At 39.9% G+C, this 19,048-nt stretch overlaps 1 protein-coding gene across 1 annotated transcript in view; it reads left to right on the top strand.

Moving 5' to 3' along the window:
- LOC146318455 (disks large-associated protein 1-like) overlaps nt 1–19,048 on the top strand; it is a 99,032-nt gene that overhangs the window by 52,853 nt on the left and 27,131 nt on the right. The window contains exon 5 of the mRNA XM_084732732.1: nt 17,432–17,556. Coding sequence (XP_084588858.1) covers nt 17,432–17,556 — 125 coding nt within the window. The remainder of the gene's footprint in view (nt 1–17,431; nt 17,557–19,048) is intronic.

Here is a 19,048-nt window from a genome sequence, read left to right as displayed (position 1 = left end):
CACCTATCCAAATCATTTTTGCGCCTTCATTTTGAAAATCTACTTGGACATTGCATACTTATTATTGCCAACTTGAGTACAAAGCCCTTTTTTAAGTTACATAACATACCTACATTAACTCATGCAAATGATTTACTTCTTTAAACTAAAACCATGAGCCTCCTAATTCTAACCAAGAAGTTTTGTTGCCTTATTTTGAAAGTTTCCTCAGACATTGCATATCTGTTATTCCTATTTTACTTTGCAGCCCTTTTTTAAGTTATGTAATGTTCCTGTAACGCTAACATGTAATAAATGTACTTATTTAAACTCAAAACATGATCTTTTCCAAATTCTAACCAAGTAGTTTTGTTTCCTAAACATCACCAAGTAATTTCAGTGCCTTTATTTTGAAAGTGTACCCAGATGTTGCATGTTTATTATTGCTAACTTGACCTGCAGGACCAGAGTTTTTGTAAGCTCCTGTACTTGATGAGTTGGGAGTGAGAACATGTCAGTAACAGCTCAGACTTCCAGGTCCCACACAGTTAGCTCTGACAGTGCAGTGTTGATTTATGATGCCAAACTGAAGCATAGAGGGGATGATTTGACCTCTGTGTCAATGTGTAGAACATTTTTCACACAGTGCATGTACACTAGTCGAGGACCATGGTTTGGACTCGTTGAACTGATCTCAGGATGTGTCTCAGCTGAGAGGAGAGTCAGCACCTGCTGGTCTGAGGTCAGGTCACTCTGTTGGAAAACACTGACTGCTCACTTTGGTCTGAGAGCAGGATGTTGGGGTCTCGTTGCTGTTTGAGGGTAAGATGGTATTGACGGGTGGATCAGTGACCACCATGGCTGACACTATTCTGGACTATCACTGTAAAACGGTAGCTGACTTTGAGCTCAGTAGTTCTTGATTTAACAGCGCAAAAAGACTGAGGGACAACAGCCAATCTTTTGGGGCTGACAGTCTGATTAGCAGCTAGCAGCTTCTAATCTTTAGAAACAGATATCTGTATATGAAGGCAGATAAATAAAAGAAAGATAATAAAAAGCTAATACAACTAATACCACTGATAAATTTGTTTTCTATTTTCCAACAGCAGGACTTCAAAGTGACAAATTCATCTTTTTACTGCTAACAGTAACATTTTCCCACAAACACAGGGGAACAGGGAGCCTTTTATGGCAAAAGATTTCATCTTTTTTATAACATGCATCCTTCTTTCTTATCAAAATTTCATGCCTACATTACCTGCAATGCAACTCAACCACGAAAGTTTGGCTATATTGAGGTGTATTATACTCACAGGGCCTGATTATGCCTCCGCCCGCCGAAGGTACGGACCGGAGGCATACTGTTCTCTGGTGGTCCGGCTGTACGTGAGTCCGTGCATCCGTCCTTCTGTCCGTCCGTCACAGAACTGATTAAATTTTGGAGACCAACGCTTTCGAGATGGCCGCAAAATGGCCACCTGACAGACCTGTCTCTAAAAACACATTTGTGCCACTAACTTGGTCAGTTTTAAAGCTTTTTTATATTTGACTTTGATATATTTTTGAATAACTATGTTGGATACTATTAGGTAATAAAGGTAATAGCACTTTCTCTTCAATCTTTTCTCATTAACTGTATACTGTATCAATAGAGCCATAATTCTCAAACTCCTGGGACACTTGCAAATAGGATTTATAATGAATCAATGGTTTCAATCAGATGTAGGGAACACAAAAAGTCACAGTTGTATCAAGCTGTTGCAGGCAGAGGCATCAGAATCGACGCTCGACTTCTACCCGTTTTCATTTACTAAGATCCCATATAAAGAGTGCTAAATGTGCATTCTAACATATTGCACGTTTGGCTGGTGTGCATATTGCAAGTGGTCAGCTGAGAATAATTGCGTAAATGACAACAGGTGCAAACACTGTGGAGACAGCAGGATTTAAATGAGGGGTTGTGCCACTATTTTAATAGCAACAGCTGACGATATGACAAGAAAGGGGGTAGAGAGAGGGGATGAAATGCAGCCAATGGGCTGGAGGTGGGAATGGAACCAGCAGCCGCTGCAGAGGACTGTCTCAGTACATTGGGTGCATGCGCTACCAATTGAGCTACAGGGGCACCGTAGTTTTGCTTGTTTTACAGGTTTCTGCCATGGGGAGTTTGGAAGATGGCAAGATATGCATCCTCCAAACAGCTCCTGAGAAGAAACTTTACATCAGAGTGTCTCCTCCTCACCACAATAACAGCAGCAATCTGTGCACCGCTTTACCCATTATCACCTTCCTTGCAATCCTAAGTGCGCAATGTTAGTAGATCAGTTTGCACATGTGTTTGCGGCTGGTATCATGTTTGCACACGAGTGGCTAATACAGCCTGGAGCCCCCAGCCTGCAGTAGAGATAAGGAGCTGGCTGCAGAGACATGGTGCAAGGCTGCAACTATTTTATTATCAGATAATTTGTTGATTATATTCTTGATTAACTGATTAGTGTTTGGTCCATAAAATGCCAAAAAATGGTGTAAAATGTTACTGTTTCCCAAAGACCAAGAGGACATCCATATTCAGTTTACTGTCAGGGAGGAGTAAAGAAACCAGAAAATATTCACATTTTACCAGCTGAAAAAGAATTTGGGCATTTTTTTAAATGAAAAATGACTCAGAACAATTCATGAATTATCAAAATAGTTGGTGATTAATAATGGATTAATCAGGTCTCCTGAATTCCCTTCTTTCTAATCTTCTGATGGTACAGCTAGACTCAGGTCAGTGCTGACAACAGATTCAGATATGGCTGTATGTGTCAGAGATGATTGAGGTTGTGTAGTAGTGTGAGGGTCATAATCTGATATTAAATGTCAAAAAAATGTCAAAAAAATGTTGTTTGATCCCAGAATTGGTGGTGATCACAGCCCATTTTTAATCAATGTGGAGAGAGTTGAAGTCCTCAGGTAGTCATTTTTATTCTCAGTTGAAACAGGCTCATCAAGTGGACTTTGTTTGTTCATCGATCAGCCAGAGTCTGCATTGTCTGTGAAGGCTCAGGGTCCCTGGAGTGGATGAAAGCATGATGTTACTGTTGTCCAGGGCAATCTATTATTCTTTCCAGCATCACAGCATGGTTTTGTAAATTGACCCTTAAAGTCTGCTCAAAACCTGATCAGAAGGGTTGGAAAAGGTCATTGAAAAGCTGCCCCTGTCTCCTCTCCAGGAGATATTTGAGGAGACAGTGAAGAAGCAGGGCCTTAAAATCACCTGTCACCCAAAACCACATCTGTAACAAAGACCGAGAACTGATACCTTCAGGCAGAAGGTTCAACTTACCAAACTATAAGTTTAACAGGAACAAATTTTCCTTTCCACTATCGATCAAATACTGAACAATAAGAGATGAATGTTATGGCTCTTAGTGGGAGGAATGTGCATTGTGTCTGTAGGACACTTGGATGTCCTGTAGTTTGACTGTACATGTGTGTTTCCATGTCACCCATGTTCCCTTGAATCCCCACAACAAATTTCTCCTGAGCGAGACAATTAAGGCTAATCCAATCTAATACAATTTTATCATCACTTAGGGCAGCCATTCCTAAATTGCCAGCCAGCATTGGCTTTTTTGACAAAATTCATTGATATTTCAACATCCACAGAATATTCAGTTTTATGAATATGTTAACATGAAATATATCAAAAGAAAGAACAGATCTTCTTGTTTCAGACACAAAAAACGTTTTGTTTGAGCTTCATTAATTTTTTTCATAAGCACTTGAATATTGGTTGGTTATATCAAAAAAGGTTTCAGGCAAAAAAAAACTGAAAACTGTGAAAACAGACATTTTTAAGCAGAATATCAACTTCACGTTTTTATTTATTTATCACTTCATATTATGAGTGTGACATCATTGTCACCTGGGTGGTTGATGTTAGCTGTGTGTCGGCCCAAAACACTATCCCAGGCCCAGGGGCTGGAGTGCTCTCTGTCTCGGCTGTGGTGTGAGTCCCAGGGGCTGCGGTGTGAGCAGCCTCACTGTGGAGGTCTGGCGACTGCAACTGCCGTTCCTTTTTCTGGTGGTTCTCTTCTTCTTCCAGTAACAAATTTTTGCCAGATGATCCATCACAGCGTCCCCTACCGCCTGGGAGTGAAAACAGCAATTGACAGAATATCTCATCAATGGCAGGGAAAGAGTTAAGATCAAACTTGATCACAAGTCCAGTTCATAGATGAGGACCCTAGAAACACACTTTAATGTGGGATTCCCCTTTAAGACAGATGAGAAAAACCCTGAGCCTGTCCTTTGACGTGCAGTCCAGCAACCAAGAAGTTTCTCCACACATAACATGTCAGTCAAAAGAGTTGACTTCCAAGAGCAAGAGGCTACAGATCCGTCTTTGAAAAGAAGCCCCAGTGAACCTTTAGCATTCTGCTGATGCATCAGAAACTGCGTGACGAGCTGCCCTGACCCTGTCCAACAGCAACCTGAATATTCTGCTGAAACACTTGAATTACGACAAGCCGGCTCTGTCTGGAGACGAGCGGAGGGGAGAGGAGACGGGCTCACCACTGTGGAAGACTGATTTAACAGACAGGGAGGAGGAGGACGGCTTTCCTCCCTGCAAACTTAGAGGGTGAAAAACCTCCTTCTTTGAGGATTATCCTCATATTCCATGTTTAGCCCTTAGGCACCCTTACAGCCAACACTCAAAGTTTGTCTCTTAGTCAAAGTATTACAGAGACAGAGATGGAGGAGGCTGAAGACAGATGTGCGGTGACAACTTTGATTTATCTGTCACAGCAGAGGAGGGTTTCTGATGATGACAGCACACTAACACTGTCTCCTACAAACTGCATTTATATCTAATATAACTAATTTACAACAGCAAATATGTTTTGATGGAAACAGTTCTTATGTTTCTATGAACATAATGAGGAAATATTGTTAATTAACGTATCTGACAACACTGAATGCATTAGAAAAATGTTCACTGACAATTTATTTCATTTGCAGGTTCAAGACAGATCATAGTCTAATTTGTCACCGCAACATAATTGAGAAAACAATTTGGCACAATTTATACATCATTTCCAGTAGACAGGGTTGAGTACACAGACATTTATTACTGTTAACTTTTTTATTTCTTATTCTGCGTCATTACAGAAACCTCCTGAGACTGAAATCCTGTCTTATCTCAGTTTAGGATGACATTTATTTTTGATTTTTGATATATTATATAAACCTGTTTCCTAACTGCATTTAAGAAAACATCCTATTGTATCTTAGGTTAGGAATTTGGCTGTTACAGAAGAGTCCTAACTGAAGAATTTACTAAGTTAGGAATCCTATGTTAGGATGGCACAGACCATGTCCTAAATTCAAAATAATGAAAACAAAATATTTAATTTGAAAAGCACCTCAAACCTCGTGTTGATACATTATGTGGGTATATCAACTGCCAAGATGGTTCATTTTGAATTTGATGGACACGCTCTGTCTGTTCAAAGCCTTATCCCCCATCGAGAACTTACCAAAAAGGTGGTGTTTCCTCTCCTTCAAGAAACAACTAATTCCTCTGACTCATCAAAGCTAAAACTGAACAAGAGAGAGAGACAGCTGTTGTCATGGATACAGGCTTGTGTCTTGTGTACATTTTAAACACAGATACAAGATGAGCACCCGTAGAAGAATCAGCTCTAGTTTGGATTTCCTAGGTTAAGACATGAGGTCTGAGACAGGGTAGGACACAGTCATGAGCTTAGGAATTTCTTCTGTACCAGGAACATAGGATTTGTCCTATCCTGGTAACTTTTATTAAGAAAGACGAGCACTTATCAAATCTTTCTTTAATAAGGCTGCAGGTCTTCTGATCAGCGGGAATCAGTGATTAATTTTAGTCCTTCACTATTAACACTTCAGTGGAGAGATGTTCAGATGGTGTACTCATCCAGCCTGCCTTCACTCCAAAGGCATCAAATACAGCAGTTTGGTCAGTGCCCCTGTGCTTCAGACTGTGACACTGCAGGTTCTCCTCTAGCATCATTTCCGGAGCACCTGTCCAGTGTTATGTTTTGATGTGTTCATGAAGTCATGATGTGGTATGAAGAGTGAGAAAGTCCGGGGTTTGTGCCCTATGGGCAACCAAAAGTCCACTGCTTTTGAACTTGTGTAACATACATAAGCTCTGTTATGTGTGTTAACTTATGTAACTAACCTTATTTTTAGGGATATGCGCGATTAGACAACTACACGATTAAATGTAGCAATCCCTACTTGTTGGCACCAGAGGTACTAGTCAGTTAAACTATTTATCAATATTTTATTCATGTACAATACCAGTTAACTGTTGCCTCTAAGGTGTTATGCAGCTGCCTGCCACTAGTCGGGACTGCGGCCCCTCTCACCCAGCACATATGTCCCAATGGTCCACCCAACCCTGGATGTTGTTATCAGCAAAGTGGGAGAGATGACAGCCTGTAAAACCAGCACAGTTTGACAATGTTTTTATATAGAAAATGGAAATTAAACTTGAATAGTTTGAATCAAGAACCTATGATGGTAGCAAAACATGAAAGGTTGTATCTAGAGTTTGTTTTGTCTGTTCTGGGCTACTGTAGAAACATGGCGGTACAACATGGCAGCCGCCATGGCAGAGGACCCGCATCCTGTGAAGATATAAAGGGCTCATGGTATCAGTGATGTTGTTATCGCAATAATGAACACAAATTCAACCAATCCCTGTGAATTCTGCCCGACCCTTTTTCCAACTTTTTCACAAAGTTTACCAATCATCACAGCTTTCTGCACTTCCAACAATCATAGCAGTCTCCCATGCTAACGCCATACATGTTTGTTTCAGTGAACTGATCAATGCTTTTATTTTATTTTATTTATTTTTTCGTATTTTTATTTATATATTTTGTTATGGATACTGAAAAGAACACAAGGATTGTCACTGTCATTGCCACTTATCAATGTTCTGTATACTTATATATATTATATATTCTATAATTTTGCTTGTTTGAGTTTGAGTGCCAGAAAGATTTTGCTTCTTTGTGTAAAACTCCTCAGGTGCACTTCTTCATTTACAAATAAAGTAGATTTGTTAGAATTTTTGACTCTGAAGACTCAGAACATAATACAGTTTTATTCTCTATTTATGACTTTTTTTTGTTGTTGCAATTTTCACTTGCTCCTGCAACTTCATTGCAAAAAAGACCTACAAGCATTGCAATGTGCATTGCAAATTTTTAGAAAAGCTGCCGTGAAAAAGCCTGGAGGGGCTGCCTAAGGTAACAAAACCACAACAGTTCTTGTTTTCAGGTATTAATGAAGACATACCTAGGAATATTATATTCAATTTCTGCCATATTCTGCTTGTGAAGGATCTTAAGGTGGATTATACTTCTGCATTAAGGGGCTAAGCTGTACCTATACTTATAGGATGTGTGTCCTATAAAACCTGCACTGTCCCTTTACTAAACTTTGAAAATGTTGGTCCAGGACTGACCTTCAGTCCTCAGGCTTCATCTTCAAAATATCAGCAATAATAAGCTGGTCTCAGCTGGACTTTACAGTAGAGCTGCGAGCATGAGCTATAACTACAGTACAACTCCAATAACAATGTTCAGCATTAGAATAATTGTACTGTGCTCAGTCCAGTGTTTGGTTGTAATTTGCTCTGCAGTCCCAGCTGTTACTGTGGTTAGTTTTCATTGTGAATCAAAGTCTTTAAGTGGAGGGGGGACTCATTCTCAGCTTAACTGCCCCTCTGAGGTTCCTTCTTTGATATAAGCATGCATGGTGGCAGTTTAACCAACGTACTCCTTTTAAACTGTGGTGCATTTCAGTGAAAAAATTACATTAATGGTCCCCTGCAGACAAACGCATTGGGTGGATGCAGCAGCCTGTTTAAAAGAACAAGTTTAAATGTAGAAGAGGGACAGTATTGTAGCTGTGTTATTTGTGCCTTTCAGAAGATGCTCTGTAACTTCCAAAATCTTTAAGCAGTCAGAGGCTTGTAGTATCATCAGAGGCAGGGGAGTACAACAGTAGTGAGGGAACCAAGTACCCAAAACAACATTACAGTTTTTCAGAGTCATGCCAGGCTCTGATCTCGTCTTTCAGCTTTAACACTGGCGGAGTTAGGAAGTACAAATACTTTTTTTCTGTATTTAAGTAGATTTTTCAGATATCTCCACTTTAGAGTATTTTGCTTTTAGACAACTTTTTACTTTTGCTTCCGACACAAATATTTGTACTTTCTACTCCTTACAGTTTCAAAACAGGTGTGTTACTTTACTTTTAATGCAGGGAGATTATCAATTGTTTTTAATTTACATTAGAGAAAAGACTGAAGACCAAACAAAAAAAAAAAGACTATTTCTTGTGTATCCGTCAGTGCATATCATGCACAACAGACGCAGTGTGACGATTTTAAAGATGAAATAGAAGAAAACAAAATAACAAGACGGAAAATGCCATAAAAGACTTTACTTTGAGCACATTTCAGAGCCTGTACTTTTTCACTTCCTCTTGAGTAAAGAAGTTGAATCAATACTTCTACTTTTACCAGAGCCTTTTTTACACAAGTATCAGTACTGCTACTTGAACAAATATGTGTATTTCTGCCACCTGTGAGTGCTGGGGCTACATTCTTCCTGTGTATTTGGATTGTGCCTTTTAATTTCTAAAGTCTTATCATGCTGCTTCTGTGGTGCAACAGACTGGGTGAGCACTTGTAACATATTCCTAAATGAAACATATTTCCATTCTTACTGAGTTGAAATACAGTAATACACTGAACCAAGAGGTACAGATAAATTGGCTTCCCTTCATTATTTTATGCTCCAGATATAATGAAGACTTCAACAACTGTGATGAATAATGTCCTAAAAAATCGAAGTAAAGCTCCACACAGTAACTGCAGTGTGTTGAGAGCAGGTGGTTAAAATATGCACTTTTTAAACACTACAGATGCATTTGTTTACTTGTTGATGGAGTTATTTGTATGGGAGTGACATTGAATGTATTAAAAGAGGAAGAGAACCCACCGTGGCTGTATAATGCACAGGACCCAGATTTGTGTGCTGATCATGTCGGTGTGTAAATTACATCTCATGGCAGATCCTGTCACTTCCGACAAAGACATTCCAGCAATCAGTGAGTGTTGCTGAAATTTTTCTTTGTATTTCTTTAAGCTCCTGTTTAGTTTTGTCTCTTTTTCTGTTTACTCATGCTCTCTTTTTCTGTCGTCTTTGAATGAGATTGCGAGGCTTTTGTGTGTTTGGATTCCTGAAAGAAAAAAAGTTTTAATGAAAAAAAGTTTTTAATGGCTTTGGCTCAATCAAACATAGGTTTTAGCAGGTGCTGCTAATTTTCCATTACAACAACCAAGACACATGATACACAGATGTGTGGAAAGATCAGACTTTCACTTCACACAATAACATATGCATTTTATTTTGTTTCTCATCTATTTTTTTTTATCTTATCTAAGACATCTTTAACATATCACTGTCACGGGAGAGTGTTCCCACCTGCTTCAAGACAGCCACCATCGTCCCTGTGCCTAAAAAGTCTGCAGCGTCTAGTCTAAATGAATTCTGTCCTGTGACTCTGGACCCCCATTCTGATTAAGTGTTTTGAGAAACTGGTTCTCCATCACAAACAGCATAAACAGCATCCTAGCCAGTCTGGACCCTCACCAATTTGCATTCAGAACCAGCAGATCCACCGAGGATCCCGCCTCCACTGGCCCCCGCTCAGTCTTCACTCAGCTTGAGGAGAACAGCACCTACATCAGAATGCTGTTTGTTGATTTCAGCTCACCATTCAACACAATCTCCCTGTGAAGCTGATTGTCAAACTGAACACTCTGAGCCCCAGTACCTCACTCTGCAACTGGATATTGGACAAACAGACCCCAGACAATTTGGACTGACAGTCTCATCTCCTCCACTTAAGTGCTCAACACTGGAGCCCCCCAGGGCTGTGTAGTCAACCCCCTCCTGTTCACACTGTACACCCAAGACTGCAATCTCCAGCAAGGATAAAACTCTGTTGTAAACCACCATCATCTGCCAGATTTCAAACAATGATAAGACTTAATCAACAGTCTGCAGAGTGGTGCACAGAAAACAACCTACTGCTCAACATCAGCCAAACCAAGGGATTGACTATTCATTTTTAGAAAAAGGATTTAGTGACACACACTCCTGTCTACAACAGTTGACCATCAGTGATATCAGGGCAGAGCCCGGAGGATACTAAAAGACAATATTCACCCCAGCCACAGCTTGTTCACCTGCTGCCATCTGGCAAGAGATGCAGAACTATCCGCTGCTGTATCAGCAGACTGAAGAGCAGCTTCTTCTTTCCTCAGGCTGAGAGACTCTTTAATTCATCCTCAGCACTGCAACAGGGGTGAACACTGCAACAGAGACTAGAGGTGTAAATCAGAAGTTTCATCATGATGCAAAACTGTGTTGACTTTTTGGACAATACAATTTCAATTCAGGGGCTTTCAATTGATATCAGACCATATCATATGTCCACTTAACACATTCAATTTCATTTATGTCAACTCACAAAAAGCAGCTAAATTGTGATTCAATAATTTTATGGCTGAATTTCTCCAGATATTTGGGACACAGACCTGTCATGGAGATTTCAAAACAAAGACTTATCTTAAAGATGACGATATAGATTGATATTTTCCACTTTGCATCAATCATATTGGATGATTGAACATTGAATCGATATATTGATCAAGACTGATGTATCATTACACCCCTACTAGAGAATACCAAGGATCCACCAGACCTTAAGTACGTAACATAGATCACTTGACATTAGATCAGTCTTCAATGTTGTGAAACAGCAGCAGTTTGGTTAGGTTTAGGCATGCTAAACTACTTGGGTGTGTTTAGGTTAAAATAAGTTTAAGTTACATATGTCACATGATGGAAGTGATGTAATGAACTAAAGTAACTTAAAACCTTAAATAACTCAGTGTTGACTCTTCCTTTCACAAAAGACAAAAAATATCAGCCTCCTGGATGAAAGTCTTGTGTTGGACACATCCATCTGTCCCAGCCTCCTCCCTGTGTAGACTCTCACTCTTTCTACTTATCCAATCATAATTACTACTGCCACTCGAAGTTGCGGCCAAAAAGTAAGCTGCTTGTACAGATGACCTACCGTTCTTCTGGTAAGAATGGGTCTGTTGAATGAATGAATGAATGAACTAAACTGGTTGTCTTGGTGTACAGCACACAGTCCTGTAAAGAACTAATGATTTTTCTCCTCAGTACTGAATGTTAAAGGGTTAACATTTGTTTGTGAGGGAGATCTAGAGACAGTGTTTTGCTGTGTGTGTGGCGGTGTATTGTTTTTCTCGCTGGTTTCCTCCTAGCTGGGCACTGATATTTAGATATATCAGCAGCTAGCTGCATAGCTAACAAGCTGGTTTATTCTGCCCTCAGGCTGCGTGTTATTTATGAACACACAAGCATGAATAAATGTCATTTCATGTCTATTTTTGGATTAACTGGAGCCACTGGCTAAATAAGCAGCATGGCTACAGTCAAACAATGCAGATATGGATCACATGGAATTGCTGCGTTCCACTGCAGCGTGCAAGAAAGAACTGTATGTTCTGTAGATGGTGTGCATGCTTAGTGACAGCTCCACCAGTGGGACTGCAGAGGACAGCCTCCAGTTTCAAAGCAACAGTAATCCAACAAGGCTTTCACTCATCCACACTACAAACTGGATTACAGTTCAATTGAGTGAGGGTAATTATCATGAATTTAACTTTGCCCTCCTCCCTAATCTCCTCTACTATGAGATGGAAATTGAAAATCAATTAAAGTAAATTGAATTCTAAGCTGTTTATTAAAATCAAATTTAGACCTTGAGTTGGCAGAAGAAAAGAAAGTAGGACAGAAGGATGCCAGCATGTTGGCCTGCTCATCTTTACAGCAAACAAGACTTTGAGGGAAAAAAGAGGATTGTAGATAGAGGAAGAAAATGAGTAGACAAGTAAGAGCTGAGGAAGAGGAGAGGTGAAGATGATTTTGGTTTTGCTTATAAGGGTGGAAGTCCTAAAGGGGTCATAGGCCGTCATTTCAATGAGTAAAAACTCAACTGACTTTGTGCGACAGTGCTGGGAGAAAGACTTGGGGGTGTTAATACCTGAGGAGACGTGGTTACATGCCTTGAAAAATCAGTGTTCCACCACTAACTCACTGATTTTGAAGGATTTTGACTGGAAGATCCTCATTGGATACTTTATTATACCAAAGCTGAAATCCAAGTTAACAGGGACCCAGGGAATGTGGATCAATACAAGGGGACCATGCCAACATAGTTTGGTTGTGCTCATGAATTCAACACTTTTGGAAAAATGTGGGTCACTTAAAGGACCAGTGTGTAATAATTACAGGAAGTCATGTACATAAATGAGATATATTATATATAAGTATGTTATTTATTATTATCAATCAACGTATACATATACGTATACGTCAACTCATAATCTATATGTTCCCGTTACTTTAGAAATAGCCATTTATAGTTACATACGGTCGGGTCGACTTACGGAGATCATCATCCTGCGCCGTCTACGGCAGCGCAGAGCGGACAAACTGCACTAACAGTGAGTCTTGGGAAGCCCATGGCGACCTTATGTAGACGCCACAGCGTAAACACGGAAGTAGACAGGGAGGATAGACGCCGGTGATTGCTGGCAGACCGTTTAGCGTTGTGAACCTTGACTGGCACAGTTTTGACAAATGGAGGATCATACATACACTGTACCAGAACAAAAAGCAGCAGACAGTGAATCCCCGTCATCCAAGAAGAAGAGACGCGAAGAAAGTAAATGCAAGCATGACAGGAAATGGCAAAAACAGGAATCAACATCGGCATAGTGTTTACATGATGGAAATCGCTGATGGAGGACAAACGTTTCACAGTGATGCCGAGGTTGCCTGTTTTCTGCTGCACAGGTAATTCATCCTACACACATAATTGTAGTTTGTTGTGAGATAGCTTTCGCTCGCCATTTTGTCCGCTGGCGGCCACCGTACTCTTGGTGAGAGAGGGGCGGTCTCAGGGTAAATCCTCTTAGTTGCAATCTAAGGTTTGAACGCTAGATGCCACTGGAAATCACACACTTCTCCTTTAATATCCGGGATCCTGGGCCTTAACATTGATGTGTCATTTACACTCTGCTCCTCTGTGTTGCTCCTAAAAGCTTATGTAAAGGTGATGTCTACCTCCTAAAGATCTGTTTGGCAGCATGTAAAAAAGCTGTCACCAAGCTGGTTTCAGGGAAATCCCCTACTTTAGACCTTTTCATGGGGATGGTCAACTATATATGCTATGAGCTGAAACAAGCTTTCAAACTGAAGCACTTACTTGCACCCCCTAGTGGTTGGTTAAGTCAAATTCAAGGTGTGCTTGAGACATCATGTTCTCAAGAATGTGATGACCTGAAAACATAATGCCTGTAGCCATAATATAAAGGCATATAAGGCATAAAAAATGCTTTTTCAAGGGTTATGTATCACAGAGGTCCTTCAGCATGCAGTCATGCTTCAGTAGTATTTGAGATTAGCTCCAGACAAGACACAGGTTCATTGATCAACGGAAGTGTTCGCATGATCCCCTTGCAGGGATTAAAAAAAAACAAAGTTGAGCAGGAGTTAAAGATGTCCACAGTGTCATCAGCTAGAGATGTGTCAGTGAGTCTTGGGAAAGTTCTAGTGTAATTTAGAGGTAGCTATCTATTTAAATCTTACTGGTTCCTTATGAGTGAACACACCAGCAGCAGACACTGGCAGAGTGTCAAGGAGTTCTTCTTTAGTGTGAATATCCTTGTCTCGAGTACAGCGATCTCCTGTAACAATTTATGACAATAAAAGAATTATTCTGTGGGTAACAGAAGGCAGTTCAAGGACATGGTCTCAACCTAGAGTTGTCATAAATTACTTGGTGAGGAAACCTCCCTAAAGGTGTTGTAGTTGGAAGTTGTTTTACAAAAAGTGGCAAAAATAACAGTTAGACAGAGACCAGGCAAGAAGAGCATCTTCACTGTAGCAAGAGAAGAGGAGCAGCTACAGAGGTCTGCTAAGTTTACTTCTTTGTTACTCCACACCCCCAGATTTTGTTCATTTTCTTGTAGTCTTCAGCCCCCACAGCTCCCTCTGGAGACACAAAAGGCTTCATACAACTTTCTTCTCATGCTGCAGTACTCCCCAAACACCTGGGAACACACTTTGATGTGTGAAATCGGTGGAGTTCCCCTTCATGTACTGTACTTTAGCCCAAAATGCAGAGTTTTGCATTCTGTGTGTGGGGGGAAAAAGCTGTCAAGCATGATTCTAATAATTGAACTCACCAGTGCATCATCATTTATTATTAACTTCCAAAACATTTTGTTTGTTACAAAAATGATTCATGTGGTGAATCATGTTCCCACCTCTGTGGTTAAGGGAAAGGTCTTGGTCATGGTTAAAGAAACTAACATTTATTGTTGGTACAAGATGGGATGTGAACTGCTGTCTTCAGTGTCAAATTTTAGCAGTTTGTACACCAAACCATTCACCTGAGAACAACATGACACTACACCTACCTTAGCTTCTGACAAACAGGTCATTCACATGACCTTGCAAGGAAAACATAACCATTGGTTGTTTGAAATGTTTGAACTAATGAAACATTTTTTTTTCTGTTAAGGTCTCTCCAAATGACCTTGTTTCTAGAATATCTCCAATAATTCTCCTCTGCCTGTAGATTTGACTGGTGTAAACTATACACAATATACAGCATTCTATTCAGCTGGATGAATTTGTTTCATGATCATCACGTATTAAGAGAAAGCAAGCATGATTTCCAACTTGTTGAACAAATACTTAATCTGTATCATCTGCATTTAGTGGCTAATTAAAGCTGTGTGACATTTGACATAAAAAAAAAGTTTTAATAGTGAGATGGAGCCTTGCAGTAGTTCAGACAGGCATGGAGGTAATTTATAGTTCCATGTTTCATACAACCTCCATCACATATGTTCAGGACCTGTCGAACTGTCTAAAAGGAATCTGTGTGTGTGTATGCTTGTCATTTGCATATCTTGAGAAGTGTTCATCTGATCTACTTAACACTTGTTGGGTGTGTCAGGGGGACATGAGGACATGTATTGAATTTGGTGTAATTTGGACACATGGCACATTTGATATTAATAAACTTTTAATAAATAGGTGAGCAGCGCTCTGTGCAGTAGCAGGGGTGGTACTTCAGGATCATGCTGCAATGATTAGTCAATTAATCAATTAGCTGAACGAAAGAAAATTAGTTGCTCATTATTTGGATAATTGGTAAGTTGTTTCAGTTATTTTTCAAGCAAAACTTGCTGCTTCCAGCTTCTTAAATGTGAGGATTTGCTGCTTTTCTTTGTTGTTATGACAGTAAATGAAGAGTTTTTGGGTTTTGGACTGCTGGTTCGGCAAAAGAAATAATCTGAAGATGTCACTTTGGGCTCAGGGAAGTTCTGATGACCATTTTTCACAGTTTCCTGACAATTAAATGATTAATTGTGAAAGCAGTTTGCAGATTAATTGATAATGTAACTAATCTCAAGTTGCAGCCCAACTTGAGGGCACTGTGCACATGTGTTTATCGATGTCTGCAGCTGGCCTTCATGGGCTGCAGTCCCCTATAGGGCTTTTCCACTGGCCCTTCGGCTGTGCTGAGTCAAACTGTGTCACGCTGATTTGCATTTCCATTACCACTTCTATTGCACCGAGCTGCACCAAGCCATGCCTAACATGAACCTACTCTGAAGCAGGGTGAAAACGTGCCTGACCCACCTCCAAGTGGGATGCGGCCAACCTGTGACGACTCTCCTTTTCTTCCCCTTGAACAAGCGAGTGTTGTGGCAGACAGCTCATGTGTGTGCAGACAGAAATTTCTTTTTAAAAGTCTCTTTATGTTCAGCTCTGAGTGTTTCTGTAGATTGACACTGAATCTCTGCTTTGAAATGCAGTTTCTCTCCTGTGTTGCTGTTTGTACTTTCAGGTATCTGCATTATTTTACCATTTCATATTGGCTTTCAGCTGTGTCTGAGTCATGTTAAGTTACTGCTGATCAAACCCTTGAATGAAAACATTTCCTGTTTATGTTGCTTCATAATAAAAACATTTAAATAATGAAAGAACAAGTGACTTTTAATGTGAGGAAATTAAGGAAACTGTGTGTTTAACCCAGAGACGTACATGAACACTTTATCCTCCACTATACAGCGGCTTGACACAAACCTCCTTGAGCTCGTTGTCAATTAAAAGACACACCTTCAAGCAGGTAGCCCTGTTGTAATGGAAATGCAAACCGCTGCCATGCTAGACTGATGAGCCATGAGTCCAACCGAGTTGAGGCCAGATCGGTGTGTGGAAAAGGGCCATGATACTGCTGGATGCTCAATATACTAACATTACAATCAAATGTCCCTAGAGTTGGCAAGCACAAGTAGATAGCCAACAGGAAGGGCTAACAGCGCTATAAGCAGCAATACTATGAGCCTAGAAAGCAGCGTGTTGGGAATGGGCACATATTCCATACTTGCATTGCACTTAATCTCATGATACCAGACATATGGAGATCTCACCATCTACCGATCATCAGGACATTTCTAGTTGCTTGAACAGGACAGAGTAAAGTGGCTAAAAAACCCCTTTACATTGTTTCACACTGTACCGGAAACAGTAGTAAGCAGGCCATGTCACTGCCCCAATATAAAGGGCAGTTTGGCAGGCCGTGAGACAGGCATCCAGAGCGTTGTGAGTGAGTAGTGGGCTTTTGTTTTCAAGGTAATGGGCTGAACATTGCACTGACAGACAATGTACAGCTAGAAACTGATCAAATTACGAGCAGGTGGAGGACTCATCACTTGTTATTGTCAGTTCATGAGATTGCACACATCCTGCACTGCTGCAGAGCTCATGCAGCCTGTCTGTCTTTGGAAACAACATGGTTCAACCATAGATCATGTATTAAATAGGCTTTCAACATATTTAACATGCAGTCTATGTTTCCAGCTCATTATTTGGTCTGCTGTACTCATTGCTGGATGAGCAGTGGCTACATATTGCTCCTTCAAGATCAGTGTGTCTGATAACTTTTGATGATAATGTGTGACTGAAGTCAGATCAAGTTATTCTGTATACAAGATTCCAACCAGCTGAATGTCACTGTACTTCATATGCAGTGTACATTTCATGTGTCTTGAGTAAAATTCAATTTTTGAAAAATCTCATGTGTCAACACCTGTACAATTAGAAACCAAGATGTTAAGGTTGTACAGCTGTTTGTTGAGCAGCTGGGTGCAGTAACAGCTGGTTCAACTAATCTTATTTCCTCTCCTGCTTCTTCTCTTCTCTCTCATTCTTTACAGTTTCATCTTGCATCACCACCTATAAGAAAACCCCTCCACCGGTGCCGCCCCGGACCTCCACCTGCTCCACAGCCTCCAAACCCTACATCTCCATCACAGCCCAGAGCAGCACAGAGTCCGCACAGGTACTGCACAAAGACTACACACCGGTTTAATCTGCCACTCATGTAGGTACACAACATCTATCCTTGAAATAATGTACATTATTGATAAAAGGTAAGCTGCCTTGAGGCTGAGTCACACATGGAAGCACATACTTTGTAATGCTTAGGTTGTTTGGACAGGAAAGAAGAACAGCCTCAGATCTGGAGGTACAGACACTTCACCAAGATGATGGTGTTCTCTTCCAAGAAAACTGCCATAACACAAGGTTATGTTAAAGGGTAAGTTTGGTATTTTTGAACCAGAACCTTATTTTCCAATTTTTTGAGTCTAAATGACTAATGGGGACAACAATTTTTGAAACTGGTGCAGTACTGAGGGAGACTGCTGTGGCTGTCAGCTGTGAAACAGGCTGCCACATAATTCCTCCAGGCAACTACACACCATCAAAGTGCTTTTTTAAAAAAGACCCTTTTGTTTAACCTGAAACCACTAATAAATTGTTCTGTTCAAAGCCACCAGACTCCATTTACAGAAACATTAATTTTATCATTTAAAACAGTCATCTCCAAACACTGGGTCAGGACCTACAGGTGGGCCACAGGTGATTTTATTTTGGTCGACAAATAAATAAAAAGACTATGGAAGAAATGTACTAATCTTCATTGTATTCTTACTGTATAATTCAGTAGTTTAAAATGTTCTATATCATTTTCCTGATGAGAGGAAATAAAACCATTGAGATGTCCTCTTAACTCAGACTAAATGCATTTATTTCTCATTCTAAAGTATATAAGCAATAACATGCATCAAGATTAGGACTGCAAATAATTTACTGTCAATCAATCTGTACATTATATTCATGATTGATCAGTCAGTTGTTGGTGAAAAATGGTGACAAATATTGATGTGGTAATAATTCTTCCACTAATTGATTAGTTGTTTGGTCCATAAAACATCCGAAAATAATGATCAGTGTTTCTTTTTTTGTCTGACAAACATATTCAGTTTACTGTCAGAGAGGAGTAAAGAAACCAGAAAATATTCACACTGAAGAATTGAAATCATAGAATTTTGACTTTTTTTTTCTTTAAAAGTTACTCAAACTGATTAATTGATTATGAAAATATTTGGCGTTTAATTTAACAGTTTATTAATTATTGCAGTACAAGACAAGATAATATAAGGTGATGCAGAAATGGAACATTCATTTATGTACAAATTAAGATTTCTTAATAAGGTCTACTGTGGGTTATCATTCTTCAAAAGTGGGTCCCTAGGAAAAAACGTTTATGAAACTCTGATTTAAAACACTCTTCCTTCAGACTCAACAGAAACAAAATAAAACCATCTTGGTTCGTCTTTCCACTCCTCGTACAATCGCCAACTCTCATTTGGTTGAAATAAAAATAAGTTAGATGTGAAAATATTCTGGTTATACACACTGTTTCTCCCCACTTCTTCTCTGATGTCCGACCTCCTTCTCAGTTCCCCTTTTTTACATCTAACTCTGTG

This window comes from Lutjanus erythropterus, chromosome 12, assembly GCF_056507025.1.
Source record: "Lutjanus erythropterus isolate fLutEry1 chromosome 12, fLutEry1.hap2, whole genome shotgun sequence".
NCBI classification, from domain to species: Eukaryota; Metazoa; Chordata; class Actinopteri; order Lutjaniformes; family Lutjanidae; genus Lutjanus; species Lutjanus erythropterus.
This window is presented reverse-complemented; position numbering and strand designations above follow the sequence as displayed.